Source organism: Narcine bancroftii, chromosome 8 (assembly GCF_036971445.1).
Source record: "Narcine bancroftii isolate sNarBan1 chromosome 8, sNarBan1.hap1, whole genome shotgun sequence".
Taxonomy (NCBI): domain Eukaryota; kingdom Metazoa; phylum Chordata; class Chondrichthyes; order Torpediniformes; family Narcinidae; genus Narcine; species Narcine bancroftii.
In genome coordinates, this window is record NC_091476.1 from 4,807,222 (window position 1) to 4,833,886 (window position 26,665).

General features: G+C 44.2%; 1 protein-coding gene across 16 annotated transcripts in view; it reads left to right on the forward strand.

Moving 5' to 3' along the window:
• The window catches only part of eda2r (ectodysplasin A2 receptor), a 678,182-nt gene that overhangs the window by 302,804 nt on the left and 348,713 nt on the right, over positions 1 to 26,665 (forward strand). For 14 of the 16 annotated variants that reach the window (XR_011342800.1, XR_011342797.1, XR_011342796.1 and 11 more), the window contains 6 exons: positions 6,257 to 6,329; positions 7,992 to 8,102; positions 9,354 to 9,532; positions 11,449 to 11,534; positions 18,962 to 19,117; positions 20,234 to 20,371. Coding sequence is in view for 4 of the 16 variants with exons in the window: in XM_069892730.1 (XP_069748831.1) it covers positions 6,257 to 6,329; positions 7,992 to 8,102; positions 9,354 to 9,532; positions 11,449 to 11,534; positions 18,962 to 19,117; positions 20,234 to 20,371 (743 nt within the window). In the remaining 12 variants the exon portion in view is untranslated. Of the gene's footprint in view, positions 1 to 6,256; positions 6,330 to 7,586; positions 7,717 to 7,991; positions 8,103 to 9,353; positions 9,533 to 11,448; positions 11,535 to 18,961; positions 19,118 to 20,233; positions 20,372 to 21,095; positions 22,814 to 26,665 lie in introns of those variants that run through there. The other 2 variants (XR_011342807.1, XM_069892731.1) reach the window with 2 other exon arrangements.

Sequence of the window (26,665 nt, forward strand, 5' to 3'; positions counted from 1 at the left end):
AGGCTGGGCTCCCGGGGCAAGGTGAGGCTGGGCTCCCGGGGCAAGGTGAGGCTGGGCTCCCGGGGCAAGGTGAGGCTGGGCTCCCGGGGCAAGGTGAGGCTGGGCTCCCGGGGCAAGGTGAGGCTGGGCTCCCGGGGCAAGGTGAGGCTGGGCTCCCGGGGCAAGGTGAGGCTGGGCTCCCGGGGCAAGGTGAGGCTGGGCTCCCGAACTTCATTCATTCATGTCCCATTCCCTCCAGCCGTGAGCGGGGCATTTGATCTTTCAGTCGCAAATTGGCAGCGTCCATGTGGTATTGTTTGTAATGAGATAAGAAATGTTGGTTGAATTCCTGCCCTGCACCGTCTCTCAGGACTGCAGCCCAGTGCGGGGACAAGCCGGGACATGCACCGCGACGACAAAGCGGCCGCTTCTCTCCCCGGCTCTTGCAGCAGGAGATGCGCCGCGCTGGAACTGGAGATCTCCGCAGCTCCGGTCCACCCACTGGAAACGAGCATCACTCGGCTCCTTCCTTCCATGCCCAGTTCTGACTCCACGGAAATATTTGGCAAGTCCTGGCGACCCCACTTCATCTTGACAGGGATGTGGTCCCCACCCCCCGCCCAAATGTTGCCCATCCGCTTTGATTTTCATCTGTGCAGCAACTTTCAATGAAGGGGCAACCTGGTAAAATCAGCTTTCTCAGGCCCAAGAGTCTGGCCAAAGAGGTGGGGGGAGTCAGCCACAGACAGGGGGGGGTTCAGACATACAGCACTGTACCAGGCCATTTTGGCCCACGAATCCGGGCTGCCCAATTTACACCCAATCAGCCTACATCCCTGGTACATTTTGAATGCCCCCCCCACCCTGTGGTGCTCTGTTAGCCAGAATCAGACACACACGAGGTAAAGACTGTACAACAGGCTTTAATCCACAAAGACTTCCACAGAGCCAGGCTGGCTGTAGCTGCAGCAACTCTGAGTGAGGCCTTGGGAGGCTGGCGCAGGCTTGTATCCCGGAGGATGATTGACACCCGACCGGATGAGGCTTGATCCATTAAGGGTGACTGATTGACAGCCGGCCAAGTGTTGTCCTGTCCCCTTACACTCCTGCTGGTACAGAGGTTTCCCCCTGCAGTAGGCCGGCGGTGTACCCCAGGCAAAAAAAACCCACTCAGACAGGGGGAGAACGTGGGTGTAGGAGGCTGCAGCCTCGATCACAAGGGAGCAGGTGCTGAGATTCCCGAGTATTAACTTGCTATTGGCGGGAGAATGCAGCTAGTGGAGATCACAAGGAAACAACAGGAAAATAAATGTGATCCACAATAAAATTACCAGGGCTGGAATAGAGGAGACTGCAGATGCTGAAATCTCAAAATAAATGCAACCTGCTTGAGAAATGTATGAGTCCGTGGGAGAGAAAGAATGAAACATAGAACACTAGTACAGGCTCTTCAACCCTCGATGTTGTGATGACCTATATATTCCTACCAAAAAAAACTAAACAAGGTGGGGCAGGGATGGGTGAGCCAGGAGGGGGTGAAACATGATGGGCAGGGCCTGTAAATTGGCAGATGCTGGACAAAGGGAGAGAGGGGCAGGATTAGGTGGAGGAAGAAGAGGCACCCAGGGGGGAGAAGGGTGATGAGAGGGCAAAGGCTGTCATGACTGGAATCTGACAAGGAGAGAATGGTGGTTTAATCCACAAAGACTTCCAGATGGAACCTGGGGATGGGAGTGGTAGGGTCAGAGAGTGGAGGAATCCAATGGGGAGATGGGGATGGAGAGAGATGGATCCAAAAGTTGAGGGGGGTGAGAATGGGGTCTAGATTGGGAATGGGTGGGAAAGGGAACAAAAAGGAAGGGAGAAGAGGAGTATAGAAGAAGGAGAAGACTCATTACTTCAAATTAGACAATACTATGTTCATACTACTGGGGTGCAAGCTGTACAGGGTGGCACAGCGTTTAGCACAACACTTATAGTGTGCCGGTGTTCTTGGGTCAAATCTGGCGCTGCCTGCAAGGAGTTTGTATTTCTCTCTGTGATCTGTGTGGATTTTTCCTGGGTGCTCTTGTTTCTTCCCACCCTCCAAAACATATGGGGCTGTCAGTTAATTGGGGGAAATTGGACACTGCGGGTTTCAATAGGCAGAATAACCTTCTATGTTGTAAATATAATTTTAAAATGTAAAATTTAAATGTGAGGTGTTGTTCCTCTAGTTTATGTTGGGCCTCCCTCTAGCAGTGGAGAATGGCTAGGATGGGCATGTAAGTGTGGGAATGGGAAAGGGAGTTGAATACAACCAGAAGCTCAGATGACCATTGAAGACAGAGCCTAAATGCTCCGTGAAACTATCTGCATTTGGTCTCATCCACGTAGAGGACACTGTAGCACCAAATTCAGTAGATGAGACTTCAATCGTGTGGAAGGGCTGTTTTGGATACTGGATGGTGGTGAGAGAGGAGGGTGCACCCATTACACTTCCTGCAGTTGTAGAAGGAAGTACCAGAGAACAAGAGAGGTGGGTAGGGAGGGATGAAGAGACAAGAGGATCATATAAAGAGCAATCTGTGCCGAAGAATATTTGCTGGAATCTTGCCTATCTGTGACAGCCTCTACAAAGGGTAGAGTTAAAATGGTGGCAAGCAGGAGCTGGTCAAAACTGGATTGCCGGCACCTCACAGGGCCACTCCAGGCACCTCCTTGTCACTGTTTTGGGTGAGCTTCGGCACCTGAAAAATTACCACTGCATCCCTGGTCAAAACTACACCAGCCAGAATATGACAATAATTTTAATGTCCTACTCTGTCTTATCAGGTAACTCGGGCTATAATTGACCAGTTGGTGAGTACTGGACAGAAGCAAGAAATATTGGGTGGAATGCAACCATGCTTGTTATTAGAATACATTGAAGACTGTGCATGAAATGGGTTAAGCCAAGAGAAACATAACTCATATCTGTGTGGAAATTATTAACAAAGCAAACAAAATGATCCAATCATTTTAAACTACTTTTTAGACTTTATTTTGGCTTCATTTCTGCGTGTCACTAGTTCTCATTGACTATATACAATGGGATTCTTTTCCGCCAGACCAGGGGAGAGCATAGTGAGCTTTAACAGAATTTGAACCTCAGAAAATTATGTGGAAGAAGTTCACTTGAATTGCATTAATTTTCTTAAAAGCTCAATCAGATCAAAATTCATAATAACAACCGTTGTGGTCAACCAGTAGTCCAAATTCGCATCAGAGAGACCCAAATTCCAAATCCCAACTAGGCAGATGGGAATTTAAACTAATCTTACTTAGAACCTGAAATTAAAAACAAAGTTAGTCTGCTCTGTTACTCACTTTTCATCCTATTTATTCCACTAACAGGCCAATGGCATATAGAAGCCAAGTCTCTGAGACCACCTTGAATGTTTAAATGCTGCATCCTGAAACAATGAATAGAAATGAAAACAATGCATGTCTGACATTTATTGCCAATATGGAAATTTTATTGGTGAAAAAACAATTTTCTTGGTCAGGCTCTGGGAGCAGTGTTTTGGCATTTATTAATGTAGATCAAAATGTTCAACCCTTTCATGTTCATTAAGGTAAATAAGAGTTTTTAATTCTGAATAGGTGATGACAAATTATCAATTTGATATTTTCATTTGAGTACAAAGGAATGCTTCAGGAGGAATGTCTTTAAACAACAGTTTGGAGAGATAGGGATTGGTTTAATACACAGAGTATTAACCAGAATGAACAACTTCTCAAAGAAAAATTAGATAAATATTTGAAACAGTGGAATAAACAATATGTGGAAGGAAACGTGGGTGCATGTTAGGTAGCTCAAGTACTGAACGAAAATTGACCAAAGGATTGAAGAAATTCCATCTGTGGAATTCTGTGGGACCCCAATCGTTAATTCAGTACCATGCCATGTTGGGAACCCAGGTTAAAGTAAATGATCTGAGGAAAATATACAATTAGGAGAAATCAGTATTTAAGTTTTTTAAAAATGATAGGGACAGGAAGATATAACTTTAGTTAAGTATATTTATCTGTGACTTATCTACGCAGTGGAGCTCTCCTTTTGCCTTAGGTTTGAGTAATGAGCATGAAATCCTTGGGTGATGATTTTATTTTCAAAAGGCCCAAAGTTGCGTTTGTTTTTAGAGTGTGTAACCTTGGAAAGTCCGTCTTGATCATCTTTCTTTGTAGCTGTCTAGTCTGTGTCATCACTGTATATAATGTCCTAACATCCTCATCTTCACCTTGTCTCAATGACTATCCCCCTTCTACAGATTTAATCATATCTCTTTCTATATTGTCCCAGTTCTGAAGCATGGTCTTTGACCTGAAATTTTAAATCTAGTTCTCTGTTCACAGGCGTTATTTCTTTAGAGTTTCCATGAGCTGCAGTCCTCATTGCTCTTTAGTTATCAGTGGTTTTGGTTATTAGTGTGGTTCAATTGGGAGTGATTTCACCTGATTAATTAGGTGAGGTATTCAAGCCCTATTCCAGAAACCTGAGCACAAAAATCTTAACAAGTCCATATGAGGTTCTGAAAGGACTCCGCACTCTCAGAAATGCATCTAATCCAGGCTCCTAGCTCCCTGAGTGAAATAAGATTTCCTCTCTTGTTCTCAATTATCTAAAACTGTGTCCCACCTTTCTGACACTTGCAAAGTGAAATGGCTCTTTCCCATTTACTCTTGCATGGGCTTCATCATTTTATGTACCTCAAATAAATCTTTCCTTGACATCATCCTGTGTTCCAAAGAAGGTAAATCAGATTCTTCCTCAGTTAATATCTTATAGTTCTGTCACCATCTTTGAACATTTCCTCTGCACAGTACAGAAGAAACCAAAACTTGACTGTTTCACAGGGAAGGAGGCCCATAAATTTTGAGCAGAGTCTGATGGTGAGGGGGGGGGGGGGGGCTTCTTTATTGGTTCAGTTCAATCCATGAAACCTCATCAAATTATCTATCTGATTATCATTTCCGGTGACCATAGTTTTTCACCAATATTTGCCTTTTTTTAATGAAAAATTGTAATCTGGTTAATTGAGCTGTTATTCCATCCCCACTTTCTATCAATAGTCCATGATCACTGTTTGGATATGTCTGTCAGCATCTTCAGCTTGTGTGCCATGTGCAGTCTGCACACTATTTCCAACCTTTGCTTTAGCTTTCTTGCCAAATGTCAAGGTATCAAAGGTGTGACTTGTTAATCCCCTTCCTGAGTCCCTGAAGTATACCTGAAATTCCTCATCCTCTTTTCAGCCTGTGCCTTTGGTACTGACCTTTGCTTCTTAACCTTTCCCCAAGGGATATAAAGAGATACATGGGGGAATGGTATTCATGGGATTGCCCTGAGAGCTACCAAAAGAGTGATGGCAAAATATTGTGATTATATTCATAATGATCTCGCAATGATAAGGAGAATAATACAACCAGGAAGACAGAAAATCATTCTAGAATCTATGCCTGTCCACTACTGTGACCACGACCTTCCTGCATTGTATAGCTGAACGATCCCAAGTGCTTTGGACTTGACTGATTTTGACCCCTTTTCCTCCATCAGTATTGACTATCTAAAATGTTTGAGGAAATCTTGGGGGTCTTGTTTACTTACTTTCTATTAGACTTTCACAACAGATTGTACAGATACCTAAGGGAAAATATTGTTCAGAGCTAGGGAAGGAATGGGGGAAAGGAGCTGATTGGATTGCTTTAAGAATAACCAACACAACTTTCTGAGCATTTATTATGCACCTTGGTTTCCATATTCCCTAAATTACAACAAAACTTTTCACGTCCATCATTGTGAAGCACTTTGGGAATCTCTTAAGTTAAGAAATGTGCAATATAAATGCAGATATTTCTTTCTCAATGTTCTTTGGAGTTCAGCAAAATAACTTTCCTTTGGATTTTAAAATAAAACTTACCAGGATGAATTTCAGTGCACATCCTGCTCTATGTTTAGTGAAGACAAAAATTGGATTTTAAAGATTGAGGTGAAGTCATGGTTTATACGGCACAGTATCCAGACTTCACTTAACCATTATGTTTATTGTTACCAAGATAATGTCCAGAGACATTCTAAGATTTCACTTTGTACAAGCAGGGAGGGGCAGAACTTTACTGGATTCGGGCTTCAAACATTTTAGTTCTACATGAATGGAAAAGGGACCTAGTCAATATCAGGAGGCAGAAGGATGCCTTGATACTCTTGCTTAATTTCTAAATCCAGACTTTAAAAATCTGTGTGCTTGGTTTGCAGGTTGAATCCTACACAACAGGAAGGAGAGTTAAACATGGGACTGCTGTTTAAGCTCCTCCTTTTCTTCAGTCTGGTAAGTATTTGCAGTGTACACGTGTGTAGGGATAGCTTTAAGAACTGGGTGTACCATGTGGTTTGACAAATGGTCATTCAGCAAAGACGATGATTGATATGGGTGCATATTCCTGATTAGGGGGTTGCAGTGGTGTTGAGCAGTTGCTCAGTGTGGCTCTTCTGGTAAGTTGCAAAGCCATACTGTAGCTAAACTCTGGGAAGGTCCTGAAGATTATTGGAGAAATCTGTGGTGGAGATCCAGTGCAATGCATGAGATGACGGATATTGATCCCACTGGCATTGGACTTCAGTGGGTGGGGGGTGGCAATTCACAGTGCTGAGAGAGTGCCTGAAGGTCTGCTGAATCAGCTGCATTTGTATGAAAGCTGAGCTATGCATTTCCAGTGAGGACCTGTTTCCGTTCCACTTAATCTACAGGTGGAGGAGATGGGCAAATTATGGTCTTGGTTGTAGCCTGACAAATAGATTGACCAGTTCAATTCCTTATGGTCCCTCAGACAGAAAAAAGTGAATATCTGGGAACAGCAGTTAGAACAAACTGCTTGGAGCCTTCCCAACTCAGATTTATTTGCAGACTTAGGCAGTATTCTATACATCAGTTGAAGTAAAAGCACAAAACGCTGGAGAAACTCAGCAGGTCAAATAGTGCCCTTTATGTAGCAAAGATAAAAATACATACCAACGTTTTGGACTTGAGCCCTTCATCAAGGTACGGAAAAATATCCACAGGCATCTCGACAAAAGGATGAGGGGAAGGGGGGAAGGCAGGAAATGATAGGTGGAGAAGGGAGGGAGGTGACAGCAATGATCAGAGGGACAAAGGATGGGTGGGTGGATGGAGGGGGAGAACTGGAAAGGAGGAGGGTAAAGAAAAGGTGAGCAGGTTAGTGGAAAGCAGAGAAGTTGACGTTAATGCCATCTGGCTTGAGGGGGCCCAGATGGAAAATAAGGTATTATTCCCCAATCTGCGGGTGGTCTGGGGGGGATAGTACATAAGGCCATGGAGAGACATGTGTGGGAGTGTGATTCAGAATTGAAATGAATGGCTACTGGGAGGTCTCTGTTGTGCTTAGGTGCTTAGCGAAGTGATCTCCCAATTTGCAACTGGTCTCTCGGATGCAGAGAAGGCGGAGAAATGTTGTTTCATGGTGATAGAAGCCACACTGATATCTGGTTGTCATTTTTTACCCACCTGGTGCATAGAGTTCTTCCTTAGCATCTAAATTTAAACATTTTCATGTTTCATTAAATATAGGTTCTGAACCTTGCCAAAGTATCCCATTGGACCTTGAAATGAATGCACCAGGAATACTCTAGGTCAAAATAGTTATATTTCCCTAAATTGAGCCCAGAACAGCTGGATTTGAATCCGTCCAGGCTACTTGGTTAGTCTTTGATTTGAGAATTTTAAAAAATTCAGTGTTTGTTAATATTTAATATTGTTAGTATTCGTGCCCATATTTCTGTAATTGAAACTGTCAAAATGTAAAGAATTGTTTGATTCCTCTTTATGTTGCCCCTATGTAAAATGTTAAAACAACATTGTGAAAGAAACAAAGAGCTGATCAGACTCTTGCTTCAGGACTGCTGGCTGCGTGCCAAGGCAGCACCAGTAGAAAATCGAGCATCCATAACTTGTCTTTTACAACTTCTCCCTCAGCTTCTTGATACCTTTGCCAGCATGGGAGATTGCCATGAGAATGAGTTTTTGGATAGGAATGGAAGCTGCCAACTGTGTAAAGAGTGTGGACCTGGTCAAGAACTGACAAAGGTATGGATCTATGATGGGAGCTCGTTATGAATCCAAGGGATACAAATAATACGGTAGAAATTGGAAATATAAAATTAACAATGGAAAATACCAGAAATGCTCACCAGATTAAGCAGCACATAAATAAAGTAAAACAGCGTGAACTGTTCAGGTCAATGATCACAATGGTTGCTCGTGTCAGTTCTGGTCAACGGGTATTGACTACAACTATTAACTCTCTGCCTCTAGGGATAAATCTTTTGTCTTTTATTGCATTGAGCAGATCAATTCTATTTTAGGAGCCAATGGTATAAATTTGTGTAATGGTTTAGAATTTCTTTGAGGAAGGAGAGCTCTGACACGAATGCTAGGAATTCTGTGCAGAAATTTTAGGGCATTGCATTTATTGCACCATGCATCGTTTGCTAAAAAATTGCCATTACTGAGTGACACATTGATTGCAACTTCCAAATATTAATTTGACAACACACGTGTCTCGTCTTTTTATCTCTGCCATTTGGTCCTGTTTCATATACAATTATGAACCATTTACACCTGCAGCACTTTTGGAAAGATTGAGATCTGAGCACCAAAAGGTTGGTTCTGTGCTTCTCTTGGAATGCTTTGCTCATTGAGAGTCTGGGCCCAAGATCAGAGCCTTTCCTTTTCTCTTGTTAACTTGCAGTGAAAATAAATTGAATATGATCAGCTGAGAAAGAGAAAATCTAACCACATGTCTGCTTCCAATCAGCAATCCCTCAAATGCAACAAATTCTTAGTGGGAGTGTGGATTTCCTCCTCATGTTCCTGATTTGCAGACTTACTAAGATTAATTACCTCAGGTGCAGAGGGGATTTATTGGAATTGTTCCAGGGATGAAGGACTTCAGTTTTGTGGTTTGACTGGAAGCAACTGATTTTTTTTCTGCTTGGAGGTAGAAAGGGGACATGACAAAAGTATTTAAATTCATGAAGATCCAGAGAAAGTAAATTTAAAAAAAAAGCAGAAGAGTCAAATGCCAGAGGATACAAAATGAATATAATTGACAAAGGAACCAATGGTAATCTAAGGGCAAACTTTTTAATGCGTGGAAGGCCAAGTTTGAAGGAGGTACCAGAGACTGATTTGTGTCTGTTCAAAGTGAAGTGAGATAGCTATCTGAAAAGAAACATCCGGGCTAAGAGAAGAGAGTGGGGTAGAAGGACTAGCGCGGAGTTAATGGACTGAAGGACCTTAATCCCAGCTGTAAACTTTCTGTAATTATTGTTGCAGGATTGTGGATTTGGTGTTGGAACTGATGCACAGTGTGTAACCTGTAGATCCAGCAGGTACAAGGATGGCTGGGGCCCACAGAAATGCAAGCGATGTCTCTCTTGCACCCTTGTCAATCGCTTTCAGGAAAAGAATTGCACAGTTTCAAGTAATACTGTGTGTGGGAAATGCTTGCCTGGGTAAGTGTGAGTACAGAGATTGTTATATCATTCCTTGAGAGTTATACTCCCTTGCTGGAGTAATGTCAGCAAAACAGAGTTATTAAGGGAGTTAGTGAGAATTTAGGTCCAGCCTGTTCCAGAAAGGGTAAAAGTCAATGATGGCAAGATTAGGGAACCTTGGATGACAATGAATATGATCAGGAAAAAGAATCGTAAGGCCAGTACAGACAACTTGGATCAAGGGAGTCTCTTAACAAATGAGGGATGTGGCAGCAGAGAACTTAAGAAAGATTAAGGGGAATCCCAAGACATTTATTTAAGTACATCAGGAGCAAGAGGTATCCAGGGAAAGAGTGGGTCCCCTGCAGAACAAAAGGGCAATCTGTGTGTGGAGTTAGACAAGCTGAATGAAGTTCAACATGGATACTTCTCATCTGCATTCACCAAGGAGAAGGATGAGATTGGTGAATGTATGGAGGGGGTGCCTGAATACTCTGGCGCAGGTCAATATTAAGAAAGTATTAGATGTCATGGAACACATTATTGTTGATGAATCCTCAAGGCCAGATGAGATCTATCCCAGGTTGCTATGGGAAGCAAGGAAGTGGATAGATGAGATCCTGAGAGTGATTTTTTTTTCAATCTTCATTTTTATTAGCCACTGATGAGGTATCAGAAGAATGAAAGTTAAACATGTGGTTTCATATTGACGAAGGGATTGGTGTTTAAGAATAGCATGGTCTTTATGGTTGTACAGGATATTGGTGAGGCTGTACCTGGAATATTGTGGACAGTTTTGGTCTCCTTTAGAAGAAAAGGATAATGTACCATTTTGGAAACAGCCCTAAGGAAATTCACTAATTACTGGGATGAGAGGATTGTCCTATCATGGGACATTAGATAATTTGGCTCTGTATTCCTCGGATTTTAGAAGAAATGAGATGTGACCTTATCCAAACATATAAGATCTGAAAAAGACTTGTCAGGGTGGATGTTGAGATGTTTCAACTAGCAGGAGATTCACAAACAAGGAGGCACAACTACAAAATAATGGGCCAGTCATTTAAAATTCAGGTGCTTAGACACTTCATCAATTCACTGCTCTCTTAGGTTGTAGGTATATATATTTAAGATGAAGATAGATAAATATTTGAAATATTAACGAATTGAGGAATATTAAAGAAATGAGGGCTGTAGCAACTGGCACAAAAGCATAGGCTAGACCATAGATGAGCAATAATCAAATTGAGAGGCAGGATATGTTGAAAGAGGCAAGCAGTCTCTCCTTTGTTTCTGATTTTTCTGATGTTCTTGGTTCTTTTGTTTTCCTTAAACTGAAGGAGGCTGAAGGATGAGACCTGGTAGGAACAACAATTTCACTGAAAGCAAATAGAAGATATACTCAGTTAAAGATAAAAGTCTGCAGATGCAAGGGTCTAGTGCAGTACACAAAAGTGCTGGAGAAACTTAGCAGATAAACAGATTCAGAAACATCCTTACGAAAGCAGCAATCATTACTTAAGACTTGTTACAAGACAGCTGCTACAACACACGAGAGAATACATGCTTATTGTTTATAAGGTGCATGCATGATGTTGATAGTTAACCAAGTGTGGAATGCCTCTCCTGCAGGACTGTACTCTTTGGAAAGACTGTTTCCGGTTTCCTACTTATCCACAGGATCAGGTTACTTCTGGGGAAAGTTCCTCTGCATTGTCCTGACTGTGGAACAACTAGACTCCTTAAGGTCATTGCACAAATGTGCTAATTAAATTGGTGCCTGGGAAAATCGTAATTTTCTTTATTGGAATACTTTTATGGGTCGGAGGGTTAGTGAGGCTTCATCATGTTGCTCTTCTATTTGCTTTTGCTGTCATTTTTGTCCTGGGGTTTCTGCTCTTTCTCAATAAAATGTGGCATTTTTGTTTCTTCAGGTTCTACAGAAAGACCCGGCTTGGAGGATTACTGGACATGGAGTGTATTCCCTGCAGTAGCTCTGTCATAGCCAGTCAATCCCAGTGTAAGTGCTCGCTCCACTGCACATTTCATGTCGGGGTTGAAGATGAGCAGGGTCTTGTATGTTATGAGACAATGAATTGTTCCTGGTAGTAAAAGGCCGCCCTTATTGTATGAACACATGGGGTTTCAATTCATCTGGACATACAGCTAGAATTGTTCATCCAACAATCCCAGCTTTTCACACCAAAAGGATATAAAATTACTTACATTTTAAATTTAGACATGGAGCATGGTAACAGGTCCTTTTGCTCCATGAGCCCATGCCACACAATTACATCCAATTGATCAACAACCCCGGTACATTTTTAACATTGGGAGGAATCCGGTGCACCGGGAGGAAACACATGCAGACACTGGGAGAATGTAAAAACTCCTGGTCACTGGTGCTTTAACAACGTGGCGCTAACTGCTATGCTAATCTTGTCTCAACTGTTTCAAAATTTCTTCAAAAAAAGTAGAGGAAGGCAAAAGAAGTATGAATGTGTTCTGGTCGGCTAGAGATTGTTTGTTGGGTAATTCACCTTTGATTCTTATAAACTCAAGGTCAGGCATGGCAGATATGCTTGCTGTCAGCATATGCTGGGAGGCGGATCTGTGTCTATGGAAGCTCTCCCTGAATCACAGCCCTCTGATCTCAGTCCCTATTTTAGGGAGGTGTAAAACACAGGTCAGGTCATGTTCATATGGGGCAGTAGCTGAAAATCACTATCATATGTTTCACAATGACTATTAATAGAACGATATTGGCAGAGACCTGGGAACAGGTTGTACAGTCGCTCTCTCAGCCAGAGATAATACATGCCAGTGGGAAAGAGAGCTATGTATGTAAAGCAGATAATCTCCAGACAGACAGCAAATATTTAATGCTCTATTATCGTTGAAGATCATTTTTGCCAAAATTGAAGCTTACGATTACATCGTTTCAGAACTGTTTTCCTTATGTCCAAATTTCAATGGATGAATTGGAAAGGGTTAGATGTGATGGATAATGACTGTAATTGTCTCTCTGCATTAGGCCTGTGTAGCACAGTTTTTCTATTTGAAGGCATGAGGTCAATCCTCCTCAGCTAACTCATAACATTCTGTGAGAGCATTCTAGTGTATGTTTGTCTGCATTGATGGGAGGGGGAGATCACGACTTCCAGGACTGGAGGCCTGGAAAATAAGTTCCAAGTTTATTGACACATGAACAGGGGGAAGTGTTTGTTCCATGTGTAGTCCAGCAAGTCAACTTGAACAAACAGACAGCAATTTAAGGTAGACTAGGTTGGGGAAGGAAGCAGAATGGAGAGATGGGCAATCAGAGAAGAAAGTTTGGAGTGAGCATTGGGGAGTGCTTGCTGAAACTTGCCTTTAGACCATAAAGCCATGTGCTTCATTGGGATGATGAGTCCAACTTTACCCAGAGGGAATGGAATGGGCCCTGTCCCAGCCTCGGTGTAATTTGTACAGGTCTCTGGGATCTAATCCCAAGATCCCATCCTCCTATACTCTCTGTCAAACTATGGATTCAGATTTAATTTTCCCTATCTCCACTCACACAACAACTTGACACTGAGTAATCTTTAAACCACTAACCTACGAGGTTCTTCTTTCAATTTATCTAACTCACTGTATTCAGCTTGCAGGATCTCATCTAAATTATTGGTACTGACAAGTATTATGGCAGTTCACCCTCTCATTCTAGAATGTACTGGCTTCCAAATGAACCCCACAACAGTGCTACCATGTGGCCCTTGCTTGGTGCAAATTGGATTTTTCTTTTCATTGCAATCCTATTCTCTGTAACTCTCTATTACACAGATAAATAAATGTTAGCTGTAACCTGTTCATTTACCCACTGTACTAGGTTTTTTTGTGACAAATAACGTAAAATTTTATTGGTCCATGACCTACTTGCCCCATAAGAAAGGCAACATCCCATCCTTGAAGTCGTATTTGCATCCACAGAAATTGTTATGCCTCACTCACCTCTTTCCTTTCTCGTCCTTTATCTAAAATGAATCTAAATGAATTTTCCTTGAAGATCTCAGTCTTGCAGGTGCCCCATAGTGATTCCAGCCCCTGTTTCTTCTCAGACTGATGACTTATCAGAAGCTTAAGATGCTTCCTACATTTATAAAATATGTAAGTCTGTAGACACTGTGGTTGAAGTAAAAACACAATGTTGGAGAAACTCAGCAGATAAAGAGTGTACTTTATGTAGCCAAGATAAAAATACATAACCAATGTTTCCGGCTTGAGGCCTTCATATTTTATAAGGGCTCAAGCCTGAAAGATTAGTTATATATCTATGCTTGCTCAATAAAGGACACAGTTGAACTGAGTTTCTCCAGCTTTGTGTTTTTACTTCCCACATTCATGGTCACCCTGGACATTGGATCATTGCTTCATTTCCAAGGTTCCCTAGGAGACAGTGCTGCAATGAGTTTCCCTTTATTTATCTGCTTTCTCTAAATACAGGTGTATCCCTTCGTCTAACAATACTTCTGCTAAATGCACACCTTTTATTTTTAGGTATTGCACCCCAGTAACGATGTTCAGCCAATCTGCTTACCCATCAGCTATGTCCCCGGTTATTTGTAACTATTTAAATCCTGACATCACCTTAGGACCCTCTGCCTCTGAATATGGGAAAAATGTTGCGTTGACCTTTTCACTTTCTCCTTCTCTTTATTGTCAAGTGTGTAATGCAAGCCTCTTTCATCTTTCTCAGTTCCCCCACTGTGCACTTCCCACACTCTGTGCAAAATTAGTCCATTCAAAGCTCACCTCATGGAACATGTTCTTCAGGCTTCTGTTCCCACTTGTTTAAATTTTGAGGCAATATTTTCACTAAACAAAGAGAATTGAATTGAATTATTTCTTGTGCATACTGAGATACAGTGAAAATGCTTTGTTCTGTGTGGAAGTCATTCCAAGCAGGTTATGCAATAAAAAGTTGTAGTGTTGGGGAAAGTCAGTGTAGAGTGTTACAGGAACAAAGTGGAGGGTGTTGAGAAAAGTACAGTTAAAACAGAGCAAGCTCACCATCTTTTGCCAGTGAGAATGCTATTAAAGAGTCTGATAACACCAGAAAAGAATCTTTCTTTGAATCTGGTGGTTCATGTTATAACCATATAACCACTTACAGCACAGAACAGGTCAGTTCGGCCCTACTAGTCCATGCCGTAACAAATCCCCACCCTCCTAGTCCCACTGACCAGCATCCGGTCCATACCCCTCCAGTCCTCTCCTCTCCATGTAATGATCCAGTCTTTCCTTAAATGTAACCAATGATCCCGCCTCAACCACATCTGCCGGAAGCTCATTCCACATCCCTACCACCCTTTGCGTAAAGAAACTTCCCCTCATGTTCCCCTTATAATTTTCCCCCTTCAATCTTAAACCATGCCCTCTAGTTTGAATCTCCCCCACTCTTAATTGAAAAAGCCTATCCACATTTACTCTGTCTGTCCCTTTTAAAATCTTAAACACCTCTATCAAGTCCCCCCTCAATCTTCTACGCTCCAGAGAAAAAAGCCCTAGTCTGCACAACCTTTCCCTGTAACTCAAACCTTGAAATCCTGTCAACATTCTCGTGAACCTTCTCTGCACTCTCTCTATTTTGTTTATATGGAACAAAATGTATGGAAATTTATGGAACTAGTGTATCTTCTGTTGAGTGGAAGTTGGGGAGGGAGGAAGTATGACTGGGGTGGGATGGGTTCTTTAATCTGTTGGCGACTTTCCTAAGACAATAGGAGGGGTAGGTGGAGTCGATGGAGGGGAAGTTGATTTGTGTGATGGCCCTAGCTGAGATCTTGGGCAGAACAGTTTCAGAACTAAGCTGTGATGCAGCCAGACAGCATACTTTCCAGGATATATCTGTTTAAAAAAAAGTTATTATCCACAGGAAATTTTGATTTTTCAATTGCATGATCCTAAAGAGAAAGTACTTCCCAAATGCATTGGTAACCAATTGAAATTCATAGCTTGGAATGAGGCCACTGAAATTCTGAATCTATGAAGGTTAAAAATAACCCCTTTCCCAGCTTTAGCTTTAGCTTGGGCATCCAGGGATACCAAACTGGGATTAGAGCTCCAAATCCTAATTCATCTTTGAATGAAAAGGTTTTCCCTCTCATCCTTGAGGAAAAGGAATGGTGTCGAATTGGACCGAGATTGTGAGCATAATGAATTGTGTTCTCTATTCGCAGGTCTGCCATGGATGATTTGTGCTGCATTATGTTGTCTGGTCTGTAAATAATGATCAAATTGTGATAAAGATTAGTTCCTCATCTAATCACGAACTTGTTCTCAGCAAAAATGGAAATCATTTCTGAACTGCAGCATCTATACCTTAGTTGTATGGCTCAATCTGTCATGAAGAATATTGATGATCTTTCAATTGTTTACAGTTTTTTCAGCATGAAATTGTGTGCATAGTGAGAAATCAGTTCTTAGGCTACAATATCAATTACAGTTCATTTTACATGCTGTCAGCTGTGGTTCATTTGCTTTCACAGTCTCAAGTCCAAACATTCTGTGTTTGAGATCCCTCCAGAGACTCCAGCCTAAATATCTAGGCTGATGCTGAAGGAATGCCACATGATCGGACATACTGTGTGTTTTCAAGGGACAGGATTGGGAAATGTTAGTTGATAAACCGAGTCCTTACCAGTTCTCTCAGGTGGATGTAAAATAGCTACGTTATTATTTCAAAGAATAAAGCCTGCTCTCCAAAGTGTCCTGGCCAATGCTGAACCCCTCATCACCACTTTTGAGAGATTTTCTGTGCAGAAGCTGTCTGGTGTGTTCCCTTCTCCCAAAGCCCTTCGTTCATTAACATCTGACTGTGGGACACAATCCAAAACACAATGATTCATTGTCATACATTGCTGAAGGAAGTTCTGAATGGAAGGTGAGGAGTGCAAAACAAAAGGTATTTTGGCTTTCAAATTCCACACCTTGCAACAGATTATGGATAATATGAACATTAAAAAAAACTGCAAATAGTTCCCTGCCACTATTCCATGCCCCTCTCCAGCCCTGAATGGGTGAATATTTGGAATATTAGGCACCACCCCTACTTCGCCAGCCACCTTTTATCAGGAGTCTTTTAGAACAGTACAGCAGAGGGACAGGCACTTTGACCCATGATATCGGTGCAGTCTTTCCTGATCCCATCTTTTACCTGCTTCGGTGTCAGTCTAAATTATTTTGTATCTGCTTCTGCCTCCTCCAGCTCCAGGCACTTATGATCCAATGTGTTTTTTAAAAAAAGAATGAAAAACTTGTCTCATAAATCTCCTTTAAATGTTTCCTCTCTCCCCTTACATCAAGGCTTTGTCATATTTGACATTTCCACCCTGGGAAAAGACTCTTGATAAACCACCCTATCTGTGCCTTGGGCCTCTCTCAACATTAGAAGCTTCTATTAGGTTGCCCCTTGGTCTCTTATGCCCCAGTGAAAACAATCCAACCTCTTTTTTCCAACTGACACTTTAATCCAGGCAAGAGAAACCTCTTCTGCACCTTTCCCAAAGCGCCACCGCATCATTCCTGTAATGTAATGACCAGAACTATTCTCCTTCAGTTTTGCCGAAATTAGTAGAACCTGGTTTCAAACTCAGATAGATTGGGGGTACTCACCCACATCTGCCCTGGTTACACTCTGACCAGACAGGCATCCCTGCTCATTAAGTTCAAGTTCATTGCCATCTGACTGTACATATACAACCAGACAAAACAGCTTTTCTTTGGAACACAGTGCACATAATAATCACATGTATCCATGAAGATATAAAGATATGATTTAAAATATATACCAGTATATAAATACTTGGGGATGATTTCCTCAGTTACAGGATACAGGTCACCCATTTCACCACTTGTGCTTGTACCTGGCAGTCCTGATTTTGATGCTCCTGTACTTCCTTCTGGTTGAAAGTTGAGCTACCAGTGAATGTCTTCAGTAGAGGAAAGGGAGGCCCCTGAGATATTCTTGGCTGTGTTGATTTCTGGTCTGATGTTTTGTTGCTACTGTCCCACCCGATGATGCAGCCAGACAGAACTCTTAACTGTGCTCATGTAAAATATCCTCTTCCCTTAACATATCTGCTAAACACTTTTTGTTGATCTGGACTCTTCCTCCAACCATCACTGACACTAATCTATCCTGTTTTTTACTTCTTATTTGCTTATTCCTTGAAGAAGGGCTCAGACCTGAAACGGCAGCAATATTCTGTCTCCTATGGACTTTGAAAGACTGGCTGAGTTTCTCCAGCATTTGGTGTGTTTTTACTCCTGCAAAATGTTGTCCAGATGGGAGATGGAGGCCTTGCCCTTCTCAGCTTCCTGAGGAAGTGTCAGCATTGCTGCACCTTCCTGTCTAATGAGGGGGTGTTATGGGTCTAGGATAGGGCACACATTATATACACACCAAGGAGGTGCTCTCCATAATGGAACCGTTGATGTGCAGTGGAGAATGGTTGGCCTTCAACCTCCTGAATTCCACAATCATCTTCTTTGTCTTATCCATGTCGAGACTCAGAAAACCATCATGTTGATGCTGTTGTGAAGAAGGCACATCAGCAGCTATATTTTGTTAGGAATTTGAGGATATTTGGTATCTCACCAAGACTTTTGCCAAGTTCTGAAGGTGTACTGTGGAGAGCTTTCTGACTGGCTGCATCCCAGTGTGGTATGAAGATGCTGAAGCACAAGACAGGAAAAAGGTACCAAGAGTTGTGAACTGGGCATCAGTCTTCACTCCATTAAGGACATCTTTAGAAGGCAATGTCTCAAGAAAGCAGCCTCTATCATCAAGGCCCCTCACCGTCCAGGCCATGCCCCCTTCTCACTGCTACCATCAGGAAGGAGGTCCAGGAGCCTGAAGACGAACACTCATGTCACAAAAACAGCTTCTTGCCCTCTGCCGTCAGATTTCTGAATGGACAATACACTATGAACACTACCTCACATCTTTCCCTTTTTGTACTAATTATTTTTTAAATCTTGGATTTACAGAATAATTTTGCACTTGTAATGCACAATACTACTGCCACAAAACATCAAATTCCTGACACGTGTTCATGGCAATAAATCTGATTCTGAGGTTAACGTTCTTGCAGTGACCTTGTGGAGTGCTTGGCTTGCACTTCGCTTCACATGATTTTATGGTGGGGGAGGAAGTGGAGAAATCAAAATGGGTTATTTTTATGACTCATGCTGCAGGTGCAAAAGCTCCAGTCTTTTGGGGTTGGTTTGTGTACCAATAGGAGGCAGGAAGTGTAATGGCAATTAATATCAGCAATCAATCGTCAAGGTGGTGGAAGACCAGAAGAAGTCTCATCAGCGGTGCTATGGTGGAATTCCAGAAATAAAATGACTGCAGTGTATTCTTTCATCATCTTACAGTTGCCTTACTTTCTGTTTGCTTCACAGGTATTTCCAGAACAAATATAGTGAGCTCTGACACACCTCCATACAACTCTGCTCTTGTAGCTGTGATCTGCAGTGCCCTGACGACAGTTCTACTGGCTGCCCTCCTTCTCTGTGTCATCTACTGCAGACGGCTGATTGCAGCGAAACAGAGCAATGGTAATGTCATATGGAGTCCTTGCCCTACTAATGGCCTGATATAGTAGTTGCGCTCTCATTGAATCCAACATGCAATGAGTTGCAATGAATATCTTTGCTTTGCATGCTCTCCAGTCGAGTCAACTACAAGTAGTAAAACAGTTGTAAATAAAAGGAGAGCCACTGCTGGGAGCAGAAAATTAAAAATCCCCATGCTGCATTGTTATTTCTATAAGCTAAAATTACTGAAGCTTGTCTGTAAACTGTAACACCAGGTTAATTTCCAAACAGGTATTCTGCACTGTTTTTATACTGATGGGAAGACCATTTTCTAGTAAAATATCTGGAATGTTATGTCGAGGTGTGAGGCCACATCTGACCAACGCTTGCCACAACCAAGGGGCTGCAGCCTCAGGTGTGTTACTGTTCCTTACTTGCAGATGTGTCTCTTGACTTCCCTAGTGGAGTTCTGACAAGGGCGTAAGACAATAACCACAGGAGTCGGCTACTCAGCTCCTTGAGCCTGCTGTGCTGTTCGATACGATCAAGGCTGACTATGCTGGCCTTGCCACTCTCTGTTCCCATCAATCTTTCAATATTTATCTACACTCTTAAGTATTTATTCAGATTGGCCTCTGTCTTGCAGAAAGTTCCAGATTCACATGACTCCAAGGGAAGACGTTTCTATGCTCCTCTTTGACACATTGCATGATTTTCCTAATTAGAGGATGAATTTTGCACTGATATCCATTTCTCCTGAATTTCTTCCTGGGACATTGAGGCAGCTAGTCCCTGTTCCCACCTTTTGCAGAGTACATTAAACTCTAATGTCACACTACTCATTATCTTGTTTTATTTAATCTTGTTTCTGCTGGCTTGAACCTTCATTTGCAGAGCAGCCACTCCATTATTGGAGAGCTCCAAGCGTTGAGTGCTCCAGGTGTTGTGAAAGGCATTTTATATAATTAAAGTGATTTGTTTCCCCTTTAAAAAGCATTCAACCCCTTCACTTCAGCATAATTTTAATGTAAAATGAATAAAGTTTCTTTTCCTTCTGATGGTGTGTACTGGAACTTCACCTGGATGCATCTTGGCACTGTCCCTTCCTCATTCAGTCACTCAGACCTCTCGTTTTAGGACTCCAGAGACCTCCACAGAATGAGAGAGCTGGAGAAGAGTCTTCATCTTCTGAGGCACAGATGGGGGACCAGAGCACTGAAGATTTGAAATTCTGTCAGAACGCCAATGCTGAGAATAATGCAGCACAGCTTGCAGGTAAGAGAGTTGTGTTATGAAAAATAGTGACTGCAGTGGCTCAGGAAAGTGATACCGCACCTTCTTAAGGCAATTGAAGGATAAACAATAAATGGCGACTTTATCTCCTCCCTACAAAAAACAATTGGTAAAACAGGATGAGGGTGTAGAGCTTGTCGAAAGAACCAGACTTGTTGATCCAAACCAAGGCTTTTATTAGCAAAAGACAGGAGCTCTTCGCAGGTGGCCGACCAGTCTGGAATGATCTGACCTGGCTAGCGACACCACCCTTTAAGGCCCAGACAGTAGGCGTGGCTAAGCTCTCAGCCAATCGCTGTAAGCACAGTCATTACACTCTATATACTGAAACTATATACATTGGTGATAGGTCTGTACTATCACAGAGGATAAGACTTTTTGAGCCTGCGTTCATTCATTAAGGTCATGGTGGTTGACCTTACTTGTCCAATTTTCTTTTCAGTTCCCAGTTCCTTAGAGGGCAAAGTTATACTGTAAAACTCCTTGTATTCAGCACCTATGGGGATTGGAAGATGCCAGATCAGTGAATTTTCCAGTCACTTGAGACTGTGAGTGGTGAACTAATGGCAAGGAGCATCAATATTAAACCTCTGTATTTTTTTAACCTATTTCTTTCCTGTAATCCTTCTGCCAGTTGCTTGAGGCTGTTGGTTGCTTGAATTCCGGGTAACAGGGCTTTTACCATAACCATCTTGTTTAATGACAGTGTCTACAGAGAGAATTCGGAAGCTTCTTCAAACTCTACAGAAATTCCTCTTCAACCCTTCATTCTGGAACTCTGCACCCGGATCTAGCTGCTCCAGCAGAGATAACATATCAGCACCTTCTCTTGTCACCCTTCTTAGTGTCTGCCACATTTCAATGAAATTATTCATCAATGGCTTGGTTAGCATAGGGGCAGCATGGTTTGTGTAGCAGTTAATGCAATGTAATTACAGCACCAATGACCCGGGTCCGAATCGGGCAGTGTCTGAAAGGAGTTTGCATGTTCTCCACGTGACTGCATGGATTTCCTCCGTGTGCTCTGGTTTCCTCCCACCATTCAAAACATGCGGGGATTGTAGGATAAATGGAGTTATAAGGAGCAAGAGCTTGTGGACCAGAAAGGCCTGTTACTGTGCTGTATGTCTAAATTAAAAATCAAATCAGCATAAATGTCATCTACATGTCTTTTTGCATGGAAGTTCATTCTCGCTGATGCAAAAAAGATCATGCTGTGAACATTATGCTTGACATGCCACGTGAGGTGTGTGTGCATTATTTCACAACATGCCAACAGAAGAAAGTATTTGGCAGTTATCTTGTGCCCAATCTAAATTGTTTCTACATTTATCACTCTTGGCTTGCAGACAAATAACTGCTGCAGTCAAACTGTGCACAGCTTGGAAAATGGGTTGAATAATGGCAATGAGGATGCGCCCAGGAGGGAGATAGATCAAGCTCGTTGAGTGGTGTTACAACAACAACCTTGCACTCAGTGTTAGCAAAACCAAGCAGATGATTGTGGGCTTCAGAGGAAATCAGGAGAACATGAACCAGTTGTCATCGAGAGGTCTGCAGTGGAGAGGGTCAAGGACACTCAAGAATTTGGAGTGTCAACGTCTCTGAGGATCTGTCCTGGAGCATCTATGTTGATGCAATCACAAAGAAGGGTCACAAGCAGCTATACTTTGTGAGAAGTTGGAGGAGATTCAGTACGTCACCAAAGACTCCCAAAAACTTATAGAGTGTACCGTGGAGAGTATTTTAATGGGTTGCATCACTGTCTGGTTTGGAGGTGCCAATGCTTAGGACAAGAAAAACCACCAGAGGGTTGATAAATCAACCTGTGACATCATGGGGAGCAGTCTTCACTCCATCCTGGACATCTACAAGAAACGATGTCTTAAGAAAGTAGCCTCTATCCTCAAGGACTGCCACCACCAGGCCATGACCTCTTCACTCTGCAAGCATCGGGAAGAGTACAGGAGCCTGAAGATGAGCACTCAGTAGGACTAGGACAGCTTCTTTCCCACCACCATCAGATTCCTGAGTGAACAATGAACCACAGACACAGCCTCACTCTGTCTTTTTATTTTTCTTGCATTATTTTATTAGCAGTGTGATGCTGCCATAAAACTTCAAATTCAATGGCTGACACCTGTAAACTGTAACACAGCTTGATACCACACAAATGTTGAGGTATTGTCCTTGGAGCTTGAACTGGAACCTTCTACATTGAAGATTAAATTCACTCTTTGGTGACCCAAGTTGATCATATAACTTGTCAATTAAGGCTTTGTGGACATTGTGTCTAAGAGAGTAGACCTTATCATCTAGCAGTGTGTCTCAGATGTTGGACCATGCCATTTTGAAATGACCATGTGAAATTCGAGAACTCAGCTCTTAATTTTGCATCTCATGGAATGGGAAGAGAAATCAGAAGTGGAGTCAAAATTGTAATTGTGTTTTTTTTTCAATTTTCAAATCATTAAAAATAAACCTTTAATACATTGAAATTGGGGTTTGTATGGAGATGTGTTAAAGTAAAAATCTTTACATTTTAACAGTCATGTTTTCCTGTAGTGGCGGCTACACTCCTAACTGAAGGATTGCACAACCAGATGGGTTGAGTTCAGTGAGCAAAAACTGATTTTTCGCAGGCTTCCTGGCTGGTTTTATACTCCCAGCCCGGACCTGGCTGAGAACCCCGCTGGGGGGCCCCGACATCACCGGGGCGTCACATGGGTCCCCAAACGCGGGCTTCTGAGCCCGGTGCCGAGGTCGGGAGGAAACCCCCGACGGCGCCATTTTGGCCAGCTGCCCCACCACATGTGTAACAATCGGGGCCGGTTCGCCTGCCTAATGGCGTACTGCCACATAGCCCCCCCCCCCCCCCAGAACCAGCACCAATGTCCTTTTTTTCTGGGCAGCCTCGCTTCTTGGGTTGGGCTACAACTACTGGTTCGGTGGGGTCGAGGTAGGCTGGTTTTAACCTGTCCACTGTAAACATTTCCCTCTTACCACCGATGTCCAGTGTGAAAGTGGATTCTGAACGCTGGATGACTTTTTACGGCCCTTCGTATGGTCTTTGTAGAGGTGCTGTGGACGGGCCCTGCCTGATAAAAATGTACTCTGCGGAGCACAGCTCACTGGGGACATAAGAGGCCCATGTGCCATGTCTAGGGGGCGGTGGGGGTGTGAAGGAGTCCAACTGGGCTCGGAGGCAGGGAAGTAGACCATGCGGTGACTGCTGGGGGTTGTGAGGTGTGTGGACGAACTCACTGGGTAGGGCTAGCGGTGCACCGTAGATCAGCTTGGCTGATGATGCCTGTAGGTCTTCTTTGGGTGTCGAGTGGATGCCCAGGAGCATCCAAGGCAGCTCGTCCACCCATTCAGGGCCAGTGAGATGGGCCATAAGTGCCGACTTAAGGTGGTGGTGCAATTGCTCGACTAGCCCATTGGCCTGTGGGTGATAGGCCATGGTGTGATGTAGCTCAATCCTCAGCCTGTTGGCGAGCTTTGCCCAGAGCGCAGAGGTGAACTGCACACCCAGATCACTGGTGAGGTGGTTCAGGACACCAAAATGGGCAACCCAACCGTTTAAAAGCGCTCGGGAGCAGGAGTCCGTGGAGGCATCTGGCATTGGGATCACCTTGGGTCAATGAGTGGTGCAGTCATTGTGAAAAGGTAATGGTAACGGGTCCACATCTATGTGGCTGAACCGTTCCTGGATGTGTTTGAAATCTTGTATGGGTGCTCTGGTGTGCCTGTGTACTTTGGAAAGCTGGAATGGATGTAGGCTCTGGCCCAGTCCACAATCTGCTTCCAAAGCCTGTTCCAGACGAAACGTTCTGCCACCATACAGACCGTGGACCTGATGGAAGGGTGGGAAAGGATATGGATATGGTGGAAGACTTGCCTGCACCACTGCTGGGGAACCACTGGTTGCGGGGTGGCCATGGAGACATCGCACAGGATGATGCCCTCACCTTGAGGAGTTGGGTGGTCCTGGAACTGCAGGTCCGTGATGGCAGTCCTGGCCCGCGTCTCCTCGTCGGACTTCTGGTCCCGAGCAAGCTGGTCGTAGTCGAAGCCAGGTGTCAGCACGCAAAAGGCTGGTTGTGAGAGTGCATCGGTGACCACGTTGTCTTTCCCCGCCTTGTGCTGAATGTCAGGGGTGAACTCCGACACGAAGGATAGGTGATGCTGTTGGTGGGCCGACCAGGGATCTCTTGCCATAGCGAGTGCCTGAGTGAGGGGTTTGTGGTCGGTAAAAATGGTGAAAGGCTTCCCCTCCAAGAAATAGTAGAAATGACGCACCGCCAGGTACATGCCCAGCAACTCACGATCGAAAGCGCTATACTTGCGCTCTGGTGGGTGAAGAAGTCGGCTAAACAATGCCAGTGGTTTCCACTGTCCATTCATCTGCTGCTCCAGGATGGCGCTGATGGCTGTGGCAGAGGCATCGACGGAGAGCGTCATATGCAGGTCAGTGCGTGGATGGATGAGCAGGGTTGCCTTCGCAAGGGCATCTTTTGTGGCTTCGAATGCCCTGCTGGCCTCTGGAGTCCAGGCGAGTGTCTTGTCTTTGGCCGTGATGAGAGCGGAGCGGCTGCATGATGTGCGCAGCGCCTGGAATGAAGCGGTTATAGAAATTGACCATACCCGCGAACTCCTGTAGGCCCTTGAGATTGTCCGGCCATGGGAACTCCCTGATTGCAGTGACTTTCGTAGTGGCAGGTGTGGCTCCTTCGGCTGTGGTGATATGGTCCAGGAACTGCATGGACTCTTTCCTGAACTGGCATTTGGCCAGATTGATCGTTAGGCTGAAGTCGGCCAGTCGGGAGAAGAGGGTGCGCAGGTGAGACTTGTGTTGTGCCCGGTCTCTGCTGGTGACAAGGATGTCATCCAGGTAAATGAATACAAAATTCAAATCCCTGCCTACTGTGTCCATAAGACGCTGGAAGGTCTGGGTGGCGTTCTTGAGCCCGAACGGCATGTGTAGGAACTCGAACAAGCCGAAGTGGGTGATGATGGCCATTTTGGGTATGTCCTCAGGGTGCAATGGGATTTGGTGATACCCGCGCACCAGGTCGACCTTGGAAAATATCCTAGCACCATGCAGGTTGGCTGTAAAGTCCTGGATGTGAGGGATTGGGTAACGGTCGGGTACTGTCGCATCGTTAAGCCATCGATGATCTCCGCAGGGGTGCCAGCCACCAGATGCTTTCAGGACCAGGTGCAGTGGTGAGGCCCAAGGACTGTCGGTGCATCGAATGATATCCAGCTCCTGCAGATGCGAGAATTCTTCTTTCACTATTTGGATCTTATCTGGCGGGAGCCGACGTGCCTTGGCGTGGACCGGCAGGCCTTGGGTGGGGATGTAATGAAACACCCTGTGGTGTGGTGAGGCGGTGGAGAACTGTGGCTTGAGGAGGGATGGGAACTCGTCCAGGATACGCTGAAACTCATCTTTGGGCGTGCTGACTGTGGCCATCTGTGGCTGCTCTGTGTGGGAGGTGTTGAGGCGAATGGATTGGAAAGTACGGGCATCTATCAGTCGCCTACCTCGAATGACGACCAGGAGTCCGTGGGCGAGGAGGAAGTCGACACACAGGATGGCGGTTGGAAGGGACGAAACGGTGAACCTCCACAAGAACTTCCGCTGGCCGATCTAGAAGTGGACGGTCTTGTCTCTATACGTTCGAATCTCCTTCGAATTGGCTGCACAGAGGGGAGGTCCTCGAGGCCCATTCTAGGACTCGATGGCTGTGGCCAGGATGACGCTGATCTGGGCCCCGGTGTCGATGAGGAAGCGTCGGCCGCTGACTGAATCCCACAGGTAGAGAAGGCTGTGTTCTTGGCCAGCCACCGCAGCCATTAACAGCAGCCGGCCTGCTCGTTTCCCTGGAACGAGCAGGGCTGATGACACTTCTGAGCCTTGGCTCCCCAGCACTGGTGGAAGAAGCAAAGGCCTGAAGTGGATGACTTGCTTCTGGCTATGCTCTTTAATGCCCCTGCAGGGGCCGGATGTTCCACCGCAGCGCTAGAGGAAGGCTTGGCGTGGTCATGCCCATGACTTGTAATCTGTTGGACTGCTGAGCCCTCCGGGAATCGTTCGAGCCATAGCTCCTAGCCTTTTTAGCGACCTTCCTAGGGTCGACGAAGCTCTCCTGGGACAGTAAAGGCTGGATGTCTTCAGGCAGATGGTCGTGGAAGATGTGCTCAAAGAGTGGGCAGTTGGTGTGATCGCCCATGAGCGCGAACATCTCATCCATTAACTCGATTGGAGTT